Source organism: Pelmatolapia mariae, linkage group LG6, assembly GCF_036321145.2.
Source record: "Pelmatolapia mariae isolate MD_Pm_ZW linkage group LG6, Pm_UMD_F_2, whole genome shotgun sequence".
In the NCBI taxonomy this organism is placed as follows: Eukaryota; Metazoa; Chordata; class Actinopteri; order Cichliformes; family Cichlidae; genus Pelmatolapia; species Pelmatolapia mariae.
The window spans coordinates 43,613,130-43,626,965 of NC_086232.1; the positions used below are offsets into that span (position 1 = coordinate 43,613,130).

The following is a 13,836-nucleotide window of genomic DNA, read 5'->3' on the forward strand; positions in this document are numbered from 1 at the left end:
AAGGACGTGTTCCTCGTATACGGCTGCAGACCGGCTGTAGCACGCACAGGCGGAGGAGAAATCGTAGGCGTTCTTGTGCCGTGGAGAGACATTTAAATCTGTGTCTGCTCGCCTCATCTACTGAACTGAAGTCACCTGAAAACGTGAAGAAAGAAGAAGAAACACAGAGAAACAGCTCATCGTCTCAGACTCCCTCTTTATACCAACAGAGGAGTCGCCCCCTGCTGGACATGAGGAAGAATGCAGGTCAGATTGGCCCAAACAGAAGAAACCCTGTGGCTGTAAAGTGACGAAGCTTTTACCTGGAAATGATCGATGTGCTGCTGCTGATGAACAGGAGACCAACCAGGAGTGACGTGTGACGTTTCCACAACCACTCATTTAAAATCACGTCACACCAGCAAAGTGATAATAAAGTAAAAACAGACAATGTGCACGGTGTCAGTTTATCAGCAGGAGTGTCATTCTCCCACACTCTGCAGCCAGATGCCTTCATGCAAGAAGAAACAGGACAGGATGGATCGTAAGTTTCACTGCATGTTTCATCCTGACATGCGCTGCAGGAACTCCATAATTACGACACATGAAGCACAGACGTAGTCAGAGCCACAGCATGTCAACAATCACCTCCACAGCGACACGTCAGAGCTTAAAAAAACATCATGCAAGCCAACATAACACAACACGACAAATAACTCTAAACAGATAAGAATGAAACCTTCTGATGACCCACAGAGAGCAGGTCTGCAGGTCAACTCGCTCTGACGCTCAGCAGCACAGCGAGCGTCTTCGTGTTTCTGCGAGAACGGGAAGCTGAATCACAAACACTTCCCACCTGGACAATAACCTCGTGGGATGACCCTCTGGATAAGGCTTTTTATTTGCACAACCACAGAAATCCCACAAATCCAGTTTAGCATTAACTGTGAAACCACGGGAACTCGCCCTGACATCATAATCAAAGTTTCTGTTTGCTTCGTCCTCAGTCGGCAGCTGCTGCTGTGCTTCCTGTGTGTGCTCTAATTCATCAGCAGCCACGTTTTCTTTGGCTGTTGGACTAAAACTCGCCGGCTCACAGAGAACACACACACCATGAAGTGGTTAAATAACATGGCTTTAAATTATTCTCCACTGTGGAAATGCAGATTTCACTTTAACCAAATTATCATGTTTTTCTTTATTCCCACGATGCAACAAAGGTTTACAGTTACAGGTCACACGGTTAAGAGATAACGCTGACATGCATGAAAAATATATTCTTTATATTAGTGTATAAAATGATTGGATAAATCTAAAGTAGATAATCGTATTCACACGTCTTTCCAAAGGTTATTTTTAGGACTGCACCGCCTGATAATCACGCAGGAACCTCTGGAGCTGAAAATGAAGCCAGCTGCAGTTCCTCTACTGACCACTTGAGGCTGTCTCCATCAGCCAGCAGCGGCACACAGAGCGTTAAAATAACATGTTTAAAAAAAAAGCTAGACATCATAGACTGTAAATAAACGATGGGCATGGCCACTGTGACATCACTCAGTGTTTTCTGGGCTTCTCATCCTGAAGTCTCATCATTAGCGACCTGAGCTAACCGCGTGTAACGACACTTTATGGTAACATGTCAGAGAAATATTTCAAAGTGCAAATAAATCAGTTTGATGATAAAAATGGAGCGGAGACAGTAAATGCAGTCAGCTGATCTTTATTGTTCTAGAGTACACAACACACGGCAGCAGACCGTCGACCAATCGGACGACGTCCCGCGTGGCAGCGGTTTATCTGTTGCACAGATCAGAACTGCAACAGCTGACAGTCATCACGGGCGGACGATTCAGGATCCTGCAGGCCAGCGACTTCAAGCAGCCCTTTGTGTGCGTTACCACTGTGAAAATCAAAGGACAGAAGTGACCATCACGCATCATCCCAGCCGCTCACAGTGCCCGTGAGTCGGTCCAGCAATGCATTTGTTCTCTTTTCTTTGGATAAATGTCACAGCGAAGGAAGCCGAGACTTACCCGGCCCAGAAGTGATGACGAGCGTAGAGCAGACATCGTTAGAGCTGGAGCACGTCTCCACAGGACTTGAACAGAACTTCTGGCCTCCACAGTGACACTCCAAGGCTTCACCTGCAAAACACGTCAAAGAGTCACCTTCAGTGTCGCCAGCAGCCCCACGGGTCACTCACACCGCCACAGACCGTCTTACAAACATCAAATAAGACGAACAGAGAGCAGGTCTGCAGGTTAACTCACTCTGACTGACGGCCAGCAGCAGCAGCACAGCGAGCATCACAGTCTTCATGTTTCTGCGAGAACAGGAAGCTCAACCACAAACACTTCCCACCTGGACAATGATCCCGTCTCTCTGTCGGGCTTTTTATTTCTGCTTTTTGCCTAATTTGGGAAAACCCACAAATCCAGTTTAGCATTAAATGTGAAACCACGGGAGCAGGTTGGTGTCGACATCAGCTGATATTGACACTTTCTAAAAGTCCTTCTTGTTTCCTGAGTTTTCTCTGTGTAATAAAAACACTTATTTATGAATACGATGATAAAGTGTGTGGATAAACTCGGGCTCTTGCAGCGGTGAATCTAGATGGGTGGCATCCGGTGGCAAGTGCCGCCCTAAAATGATGTCTTGCCACCCCAAGTGCCGCCCTAGTTTGCATATGACAGTTTTGTTTATTAAAACAGCATGAACACTTTGAGCGTAGTTACAGTTAACAGTGAATATAAATTCTTAAACTGAATATATTGCATAGTGCCCCCCCACCCCTAACAAATGGTTCAGCCCATAGCGCAGAACGGCTTTTTTCTTGTTGTCAGTAGCAACCGATGCTTATGATTGTGCCAGAGCACATTTTGAACAACACCACGGGAATTCCAGATTTCACACAGATGGTCTGGAAATGGAAGGAAGCTGAGTGTTATTAATCCTGTGGGGTCCACGGACGTGTCGGCGCCTCCAAATCACACGACTGATTTAAGCTGATGATTAAAAATACATATAAGCCATGCTTTTCTCTAAATACCATTGTCATGTTTTTTTAAAAAGCATTTTCTAAGGACAGAACGAAAACAGCAGAGAAAGAAAAAAGTCAACATGTGGGATTTGGTTGTTCAGGAAGAGCGGGAAGTTTTGGGAGTGACGGCAGAGAGAGAGGGAGAGAGAGAGTTTTGAGATGTGGGAGATTTGTGACCTTTAGTGTGTAGTCGTTGTTTGTTTTGTGTGTCAGTGAGGGCACTACTGAACGTCACAAAGGTAGTGGGTGGCTGTAGCTCAGGTGGTAGAGCAGGTCACCTACTGATCGGAAGGTTGGTGGTTCGATTCCTGGCTTCCCCTAGTCTTCATGCCAAATATCCTTGGGCAAGATATTAACTCCAAATTGCTCCTCGATGCATCCATCAGAGTGTGAATGTTAGTTAGAAAGTACTTAGAAAAATGTGCTTGGGTGAGTGCACAGTTGTATAAAGCGCTTTGAGTGCTCAGAAGAGTAGAAAAGTGTTATATAAGAACCAGGCCATTTACCATTTAGACTGCAGTGATGCACCTGCTGCTGTCGGGCCTGCAGGTGCATCACTGTGCTGTTCTCTGTCCTGTGACGGACAAACACATTTTTTACTGGCACAAATAATTTTGGGGGCATCTTATTGTGACACCTGACTGTTGTCTCATTTTAGTTTTAGTAATATTATTAAATGGTTGCACAAAATGTAAAAAAGGCCAGGTGTACTGGCTGCATTTTTAGATAAATAGTTGTATATGTTCACAAAATGTACAATTTCTATCTGCATTTCAAGTTCTACAAATAATTTACTCAACATGTCTGTGGTTTCTACAGTAAAAAATACGACTAGGCTTTTATGTTTTTGTGTGATTTCAGATCAGTTATGTTAATACAGTATGTCATTCAGACACGTGAGGATGAGCGGAAAAATTGGTACCAAGCAAGGCAAGAAAATAAAATGAAACAATTTAGATTGAAGAGCTTTATTGTCAGTACAGCAGTATACAGTGTACCGAAATGCTGTTTCACCCCAAGTCCTCCATGGTGCATTTATAAGTATATAAAAGATATATTTAGAGGTGAAATACAAATGTAAACTCAAAAGGAGTCAAAGCTGGCCGGTTCTATTTTGGACCTCAGAGGGTTAACCAACAAATCATTAAAAACTAGCTTTAAATTGTTGTTAATGACGGCGCAGATTTCTGACATTTTGTGTAAATTTAAGCAACAATTTGATTTTTTTCTAACAAAAACAGTGAAACTGAAGTTAGACTTGTGTTTGTAAAGTAACCGCCCCATGTTGTGTTGCTTTCTGGATTTTATACTTATTAGGTACATATTTATTTATTATACAGGTTATACAGTACATAACATCAACATTCACGTTTTATGTAACTAAAGTGTTTAATTATGTGGGCTGCAGAAAATAATTAAGTTATAGATTATATTTATATGAAAAACATGTAAACTTACAGCATTTGAATCATTTGAACCATAATGTAACAGCTGCGCGTGTGTTTGAAAAACAGGCTCGTCTCTAGATGTGGGCCTGGGCTCTTGTGTCCGAGCAACGCCACTGTTTCATGATGAGAGACATCATAGACTGTAAATAAACGATGGGCATGGCCGCTGTGACATCACTCAGTGTTTTCTGGGCTTCTCATCCTGAAGTCTCATCATTAGCGACCTGAGCTAACCGCGTGTAACGACACTTTATGGTAACATGTCAGAGAAATATTTCAAAGTGCAAATAAATCAGTTTGATGATAAAAATGGAGCGGAGACAGTAAATGCAGTCAGCTGATCTTTATTGTTCTAGAGTACACAACACACGGCAGCAGACCGTCGACCAATCGGACGACGTCCCGCGTGGCAGCAGTTTATCTGTTGCACAGATCAGAACTGCAACAGCTGACAGTCATCACGGGCGGACGATTCAGGATCCTGCAGGCCAGCGACTTCAAGCAGCCCTTTGTGTGCGTTACCACTGTGAAAATCAAAGGACAGAAGTGACCATCACGCATCATCCCAGCCGCTCACAGTGCCCGTGAGTCGGTCCAGCAATGCATTTGTTCTCTTTTCTTTGGATAAATGTCACAGCGAAGGAAGGCGAGACTTACCCGGCCCAGAAGTGATGACGAGCGTAGAGCAGACATCGTTAGAGCTGGAGCACGTCTCCACAGGACTTGAACAGAACTTCTGGCCTCCACAGTGACACTCCAAGGCTTCACCTGCAAAACACGTCAAAGAGTCACCTTCAGTGTCGCCAGCAGCCCCAAGGGTCACTCACACCGCCACAGACCGTCTTACAAACATCAAATAAGACGAACAGAGAGCAGGTCTGCAGGTTAACTCACTCTGACTGACGGCCAGCAGCAGCAGCACAGCGAGCATCACAGTCTTCATGTTTCTGCGAGAACAGGAAGCTCAACCACAAACACTTCCCACCTGGACAATGATCCCGTCTCTCTGTCGGGCTTTTTATTTCTGCTTTTTGCCTAATTTGGGAAAACCCACAAATCCAGTTTAGCATTAACTGTGAAACCACGGGAGCAGGTTGGTGTCGACATCAGCTGATATTGACACTTTCTAAAAGTCCTTCTTGTTTCCTGAGTTTTCTCTGTGTAATAAAAACACTTATTTATGAATACGATGATAAAGTGTGTGGATAAACTCGGGCTCTTGTGTCCGAGCAAAGCCGCCGTTTCAATGTTGAGAGACTCGTGAGTCAGATGGAAAAACCAGCTGGTTCTGATGTCATAATCAAAGTTTCTGTTTGCTGTGAACGTCCTCAGACCAGCGTTGATGCTTCCTGTACGTCTGACGATGCTTCGCTGCTGCTGTGCTTCCTGTGCGCTCTAATTCATCAGCAGGGACAGTTTCTTTAATCCGAGGCTCACAGATAACAGGAAGCAGGGTTAGATGGTCTGGTACTCACACAGCGCCCAATCACACACGCGTTCATGCAAACACCTTTTCTATCTTTTTCTTTTTAAAGTTCACACACAGAACTTTTAGATTGCCAACGGGGTTTATGCTGTTTTGGAAATCAATCATCTGTGCCTGTTTTTCTTCTTCTTTGATCAATAAGAGGAGCAGGTTGGTTTTTTCTCCTTTATAATAGAAACCATCATTTAAAAACTCAGGTGATCTGAGACACCTGCCGCTCCCTGTGTCGCTAAAGCAGCAGCAGCAACGTTTAACACTTTCACTGCCTCGTGTAGATGAACTGATGACGTGTTTGTTTCTCTGTGAAGGAGACCTGAACTGCATCGCGGGGGCGACGTCCCGTAACGGAGCGTTCATCTGGGACGTCAGGAAAGGAAAAATCATCACTCGCTTCAACGAGGTGAGTAGGGCACGCCCCCGTGTGTCTGAACCCGATCACACGATGCACAGCGTGATGCGTCTGTCTGTCTTCCTCCAGCACGGTAAAAACGGCATTTTCTGTATTTCCTGGAGCCACAAGGATTCAAAGCGGATCGCTACCTGCAGCGGAGACGGATTCTGGTGAGTGCTTCTTCTTCTCTCCCGACGACGGCGTCGTGTTTGTCCTCTGCAGTGATTGACGTTCTTATTGTTGTTGTGGCGACAGCATCATCCGGACCATCGACGGTAAAATCCTGCACAAGTACAAACACCCCGCTGCTGTGTTCGGCTGCGACTGGAGCCAGAACAACAAGTAAGACCTGCATCCACATCGTTTGGCTTCACTCGAATCGTTTAAGCAACATGAAAAGATCTCACAGCACGGAGAAGGAAAAACAGGGAACACAGACAGCCTGGGCTGTTTGGAGCCAGAGGTTATCCAGGCACAAAACGTGTCACCCGAGTGCTTTAAAGGACCCAACGGCTCGTTTATATGAACGTCTACGGCAGGTTCAGAGCTGGAAGTCATTATGACCCACACTGAACAGGGCTGAGGGCTGTTTTTACAGTTTAAGCCTCCTGCTCACCTGCTCTGTGAGTCCAGTGAAGTGTTTCCGATGAGTTTATGGTCCCAGTCTTATGAAGAAGACGTGATGTTCTTCTAAGTTCCTCCGTAGTGTCAAAAATCAGCGCGTGCTTCGGGCTAAAGTGTACAGTAGAGCTAAATATGGGCTAATATCTACACACACACGATACACTGACCCCACCATCCAGGAGCGTGTAGACCTCCTGTAGCAGGACAAACCTGCACTGATGTTTCCTGTGTGACTTCATCAGTCTGTCTCATCCCTGTGGAGGAGTCTTCTTCACAGCGTTGTTCATGCACAGCTCTCTGAAGGTCCTGCTCTGGACTCTGGTTCAGACCTGGACTTTGTCCCATCGATGACCCAGTCTGGTCCGAGCTTTATCCGTGGGACTCACGCTGCCTCTGTGTAGAGTGTAGAGAGGAGCTTGTGTTCACTCAGACCATCCTCCCTCCTCCTTTGCGCTGACGGCTGCTGTGAGCTGTTGGTTTCCTCCAAACGTGCTTCACAGACAAACATCTGCACTTTGTTCTCGTCTGTTCCTGAAGTCTGTGCTTTGTATAGCTGCATCCACACAAAGCCAGCACTGCAGTTCCTCTGATGTCCAGCAGTGTTTGTGTGAGCGAGAATAGAGGCCAAACGAGGAGGTCACTGTTTGACCCGTCAGTATTTCCTATTTAAACCAGCATCACAGCGGGTTTACGTGTTGAACCTGTTTCCATAGAAGAGTGTGCAGCAGCTCTGGGGGGGTCAAAGGTCAGTGTGCACCAACATGAGCTGATGGAGGACCTGTGGGTGGTGCATGTTCGTTAACGCTGAGCAGCAGGTTGAAATAAAGTGTAGTGATCCTTTAAAGCTGTGAGAACGTCACCGTGTGCTTCTCTGTCTGCAGGGACATGATAGCGACGGGCTGCGAGGACAAGAACGTGCGCGTGTACTACCTGGCCACGAGCTCGGACCAGCCCCTGAAGGTGTTCACGGGGCACCTGGCCAAGGTGTTCCACGTTCGCTGGTCCCCCCTGAGAGAGGGGATCCTGTGCTCTGGATCGGATGATGGGTGGGTGCAGACACACTGAGAGGAGCAGAGCACGCCGTCCCAAATTAGCCTTGGTTCAAAGAGTGTGTGTGTGTGTGTGCAGGACTGTTCGTATCTGGGACTACACGCAGGACGCGTGCATCAATGTGCTGAGCGGGCACACGGCTCCGGTCAGAGGCCTGATGTGGAACACAGAGGTGCCTTACCTGCTCATCTCAGGTAACGTCTCTAAAAGCTTCCCCTCACCTGGTGTGTGAGTCGTGTGCAGTGGGCGGTCTCAGGAGACCGGCGTCCTTGTTTGTGCTGTTTTGCAGGTTCCTGGGATTACACCATCAGAGTGTGGGACACCAGAGACGGCACGTGTTTAGACACAGTCTACGACCACGGAGCCGACGTGTACGGTGAGTCGGGCTCCACTTCCTGTTTACGGCGCGCTTCAGTACACATTCGTGCGTGTTCCTCTGACAGCCGCTCACTCTGTGCGTGTGCAGGTCTCACGTGTCATCAGAGCCGTCCCTTCACCATAGCGAGCTGCAGCAGGGACAGCACGGTGAGGCTGTGGTCCCTCACGCCGCTCATCTCCCCTCTGCTGCTGAACGTCCTCACCGACCAGCCGTGGGAGAAGATCATCGGAAACACAGGTGAGAACTCACCTGAACTTTAATCTGCTCATTCGTGCTGCTGACGCCGGTTTCATCGCCACGGAGGATTTGTTGTACCGCTGTGCTGCGGGGTCACTAACCCCCGAACCATCGAGCCGCTTCAAAGTGACAAACGTTTGTTTCCATGGCGGCGTTACAGTTTCGTCATGGCGAGCGTTGAAGCGTCGAGCTCACTGCTTCTTATCGCTCCCTGATTCATGTTTTATTGTCACTATTTTAACTTTATGACCGTTTTTGATTCTTATCATTATTATTAAGTGTCTCTAACAGACTGTGTGCATGCGTGTGTGTGTGCGTGTGTGTGTGCGTGTGCAGACACAGCTATGGTTCCTGGCTCACCGCCGCTGCTCTGTGGAAAAGTGTCCAGAGACATCAAGCAGGAGCTGGACAAGCTGAGCTTCGACATCAGAGCCAAGAAGCTTCGCTGGTTCTCCGAATGCTTTTCGGTAACGACCTCAGCCAATGTTACGTGCTGTTTAAGCCCGACAGCCCCGCGCTGAGTTGCAGGTCTGTGAAGCAACAGCGATGCGTGGAGCTCTCCGTCAGAGTCAGAGTGCGAGAGGCTGAGGAGAGCTTGCTGCTGCTCATCACGTCCATACTGAGCTCACAGTGATGAATCCTGAGCACCAGAGGTGCAGCTGGTCAGGCTGTTTAATATAATATTAATTATATGTCGGTCACCAGTCTGTCGCTGAGCAGTGTTTCTAATGATTCAGTTCAGTTTTATTTATACGGCACCAAATCAGGACAAAAGCCAGAGATGAATAATAACTAATGATTTATAAATAAAGTTGACTTTGAATTACCGAGAGGTGACCTGGAAGTATCAGACCAGCCTTTATGAAAGCAAAGGAGATGGTTACATCCCATAATTCATAGCAGCACAACCTCAGACTGTTCATAAAGACCGCATGGTCCTTTTTCCAAGCTTTAGAACGATGTCATAACTTAGTAAAGATCCTCTCACTGCTGTCAGAGCTAAAAGCTAAGGTTCACCGGGGGCGGAGCTTCTTCTATTATGACCAATGACATTTATCCTTATTAAACTGAGATATGAGGGGAGAGTCTTCTTTATTCTGTCGGCACAGACGTTTTTATAAAGTCTCACTGTGTGTTTGGTGCTTTTCTCCTCCTGCCAAGCTTTTCACTGCGAGCGCAGCCTCGTTTGTCTGTTTGACCTCCTCCTCCTGCTTCTACTCCTCCTCCTCCCCCCCTCCTCCTCCTCCTGCTTCTACTCCTCCTCCTCCCCCCCTCCTCCTGCTCCTCCTCCTCCCCTCCCCTCCTCCTCCCCTCCTGCTCCTCCTGCTTCTACTCCTCCTCCTCCCCTGCTCCTCCTGCTCCTCCACAGCCTGAATGTGATGTTTGCAGATCAGAGATCAGGACAGAGTGAAATCTGCTTTCATATTTACAGATTATTATTATTATTACAGATATTACAGATTTTAAAACTACTTCCTGGCTTATTTGGAGTCTTCGCTGTGAGATCTTCTCCTGCTCGTCCTGCAAACGCGGCAGCAGTAAAGCCAGAGAACATCAGCATGTTAGCAGGACGCGTGTTCATGATCCACATGCTGGAAAGGCTCCACAGTCTGTGGTGGAGGAGAGGCTGGATTACTGGTCTGATTAAACATGTTTGAACACATCAGCGTGCTGGTTTTTACACGTGTGTGTGTGTGTGTGTGTGTGTGTGTGTGTGTGTGTGTGTGTGTGTGTGTGTGTGTGTGTGTGTGTGTGTGTGTGTGTGTGTGTGTGTGTGGGGGGCAGCCTCCAGGTGGCAGCAGTAACCTGTGGGACCTGGTGTCAGTGATTAACGGCCAGGACGACTCGCTGCTCCCAGCCAGCTACAGCAAAGGAGTGATGCACATGAAGCACCTGCTCAAGTTTAAAACCGTGAGTCCTGATTGGTCCTTTCACCGTCACAGCTGACGGTTACCGTAGCGTGCACAGTCACCGCCACACCTGTTCCTGCTCGACTTTCACAAAGAAGCAGAAAGCAGCCAGAATCGAGCGTCAGCCCACAAACCAGCTGATGAAGACAATAATGAGTTGTGATCCAGCAGGAGACGGTTGCCTCATGCTCCTGCAGCTGCAGGCGTGCAGCACGTACAACACGTCTCTATAGCTGCTCCTAATCTGTGGAACAATCTGCCCCAGCACATCAGAGAGGCCCCTTCACTGTCCACTTTTAAAACACGTCTTAAAACCCATTTTTACTCCTTGGCGTATGAAACAGTATGAGCCTGATCTTATTGTTCTACATTTAATTCTAATTATCATTTTCTACAGCTTTATTTTTGTGTTCAGCTGGGAGTTGTTCTGAAAGTGCGATGTAAATAAATTGCTCGCTTGCACGTAGCCTCAGCTTTTGTTTTCTTGTCTTCCAGTCTGAAGCTCAGGAGCTGACCATCGTGAAGATGTCCAAATTCGGAGGAGGAATCGGAGCGCCGAGCAAAGAGGAGCGGCTGAAGGAAGCCGCAGATATCCATCTGAGGCTGGGACAGATCCAACGATACTGTGAGCTGATGGTGGAGCTGGGACAGGTGTGTGTGTGTGTGTGTGTGTGTGTGTGTGTGTGTGAACTCACTGTTCAAATGAAACTTTGACTAAAACTAAAAGCAGGAAGAGTTTGAGTGAGCAGTGACGCTGCACCGATGGCTCGGTCATGTGAGTGTTTTGTGTGTTTCAGTGGGAGAAAGCGTTGTCTGTGGCACCGGGAGTCTCCATGAAGTACTGGAAGAAGCTCATGCAGAGGTAACACCGAGCACGAACCCAGAGAAGCACCGAGCGTCGCGCCCGTCTGTGAATCTGCTCATTTCTGACATGAAAGGCTGCACTTAATGTTTTCTGACTCAAAATGAGTGAAACTCATCAGAAAGTGTGCGCTGAGGTCGGGCCCATCGGCAGTACAGATGACTGTTTGTAAGGTTTAAGGCGATCGTGCGTCCATGACATGTTTAAGTGTTAGGCTGTAAACGCAGAGCAGCGAGTCCCGGCTCATTTCCTGCTGCCGAGGCCACAAAGGTCATGATAAATAAACGGTTTATAAGGTTTATCGTCATCATCACGCGCAGACACACCCGAGTCTCACATTCCTGCTGCTCCACGCGCTTCATATCAGCCTGTGCTTGTGGCAGGAGAGCGGACCAGCTGATGGCCGAGGATAACGACGACGCCATCCCGTACTGCGTCGCCACGGGAGACATCAAAAAACTGGTGACGTTCTTCAGTGGGAGAGGACAGCTGCTGGAGGCCTTACTGATAGCACAGGTACAAAGATCACACCAACACGGACGCATCACCTGTGACGAGGGACGCACAGGTGACAACATCCTAACCATGAATGTTTTTAGGGAGCGTGCGAGGGGAACATACGTGCACCTCAAAGCTCTGCAGGCAACCACACGACTAATGACGTGGACAACAGGCAGCAGTACCAGAGGTAACACACTCACACACTCTCTCTCTCACACACACACAGACACACACACACACACACACACACACACACACAGGTCAGAGCAGATAGATGCTGATACTCTGAGTTCGTGCATCACTTCTGTGTGCACGCTGATCTCAGGTCAGCTTCTTCTCCTTAGTTTAACTGAACACCTGTGTGAGTCACACCTGCAGACCTCTGTGGTTCTCCTCTCTCTGCAGTCTCCTCCATAAGGTTTGTAAAGACCTCGCCGAGTGGTACTTCCAGGACGGATGCTCTGTGCTGGCGGCGTGCTGCCACCTGGCTGTGGACGACGTCGAGGTGAGTGTTGCAGTCGCCGCCTTCGGCATTTCTTTGCGTTCCACTTTAAAACGTGGCTGAAGTGTGTGTGAACGTGTGCTTCGGTTCCAGTTAGCCATGTCCAGTCTGATGCGAGGTAACGAGCTGGAGCTGGCCGCGTGCGTGGGCATCGTCCTCGGAGAGGGGGCCAATCAGAGCACGGCTTACTGCCTTCAGCTCCTGGCCAGGAAGTACATGACCAATCCGACATGGTAGGTTTTTGTGCTGCTGTGCCCACACACAAAGACCGCCATCCCCTGAGCACGCTCAGTTAACTGAACTGGTCACATGATTTGGTTTAGTTTGAGAACAGATCAGATCGGGGGATTTAAGGGTGTGGCTTTGCTTCGTGACACATCCTTTTGATTGGCTCTCTCTTTCATGAAATTCGCAATGTCAGGGAACTGTTCCCTGACAGGTGGGCGGGTACGGACTTAAACAAATCAGTATGCAGGCCGCTTACCTGCACAGTGCGAACCAATCAGGACAAAGTAAACGTCCAAGTAGGAGAAACTGCAGTTCCTCTAATGTCCACTCGAGGCTCCAACAGTGAGTCCGTCCTCACGGACAAACTGGTGGGTGACATCACATATCCAGCTGTGCTAGCGCCCAGCTGTCAGCTACAGGCTGCTTTTGGTTTGACTCAGGACAGACGGACACAGTCACAGCTACGAGCACACACAGCTGTTTCACTCTGTGGCTCCATAAAAGCTGCACATGATAAAAACATGAACCTCATCTTCTCTGTGTTTACACTTAGGGAGCTGTCAGCTGACCTGCTGCGAATGATTCCCGACAACCACGTCTTATTGGCTAAACTCTGCGCGTTTTACCCGGGGAGTGCTGCTGAAATCAACCAGCTGCATGAAAGGGTGTGTACGCTCCACTCCTTCTGGGTAAAATGTAAATATTGCAGTGATCGGTAAATACTTAAAGCCTTTATTTAATAGACAACAGCAGAAACATGTTTGTATGCCAGCGGCCGGGCGGCAGAGCCTGGACGTGGGTGTGTACATGTCGATATTAACGCGTGATGATGTCGCTCGCTGTCTTTAAAGTGCGGCCTGCCTTCACTGGAGGAGTGTAAGGCGCTGGCAGAAGAAGCTGTGAATGAAGGAGATTTGTTTTCAGCGGTTAAATTCCACCTGCTGAGCCCCGAGCCTGAGGTCGCCCTGCAGATCGGGATAAACCACGTCAAAGGTACTCACACATCACATCTGTGCAGCAGCTGGAAGTTCACAGAAAACAAAGATTTCATGTATTTTATCTTCAGGTTTAATTCATGTGTTTTAATGTTAGTGGCTCACCCCAACCGGTCGCAGCAGATGGCCCCGCCCCTCCCTGAGCCTGGTTCTGCCGGAGGTTTCTTCCTGTTAAAAGGGAGTTTTTCCTTCCCACTGTGGCCA

At 48.0% G+C, this 13,836-nt stretch overlaps 1 protein-coding gene across 2 annotated transcripts in view; it reads left to right on the plus strand.

Annotated features, from left to right (window-relative positions):
- The window catches only part of wdr17 (WD repeat domain 17), a 30,622-nt gene that overhangs the window by 11,494 nt on the left and 5,292 nt on the right, over positions 1-13,836 (plus strand). Inside the window, exons 10-26 of one of the 2 annotated variants that reach the window (XM_063477063.1) lie at positions 6,262-6,353; positions 6,432-6,514; positions 6,600-6,686; positions 7,850-8,014; positions 8,097-8,212; positions 8,308-8,394; positions 8,485-8,634; positions 8,971-9,101; positions 10,420-10,545; positions 11,040-11,195; positions 11,342-11,406; positions 11,790-11,922; positions 12,006-12,094; positions 12,313-12,412; positions 12,503-12,642; positions 13,191-13,302; positions 13,489-13,630. In XM_063477063.1, the coding sequence (XP_063333133.1) occupies positions 6,262-6,353; positions 6,432-6,514; positions 6,600-6,686; positions 7,850-8,014; positions 8,097-8,212; positions 8,308-8,394; positions 8,485-8,634; positions 8,971-9,101; positions 10,420-10,545; positions 11,040-11,195; positions 11,342-11,406; positions 11,790-11,922; positions 12,006-12,094; positions 12,313-12,412; positions 12,503-12,642; positions 13,191-13,302; positions 13,489-13,630 (1,974 nt within the window). Of the gene's footprint in view, positions 1-6,261; positions 6,515-6,599; positions 6,687-7,849; positions 8,015-8,096; positions 8,213-8,307; positions 8,395-8,484; positions 8,635-8,970; positions 9,102-10,419; positions 10,546-11,039; positions 11,196-11,341; positions 11,407-11,789; positions 11,923-12,005; positions 12,095-12,312; positions 12,413-12,502; positions 12,643-13,190; positions 13,303-13,488; positions 13,631-13,836 lie in introns of both variants that reach the window. The other variant, XM_063477062.1, reaches the window with a different exon arrangement.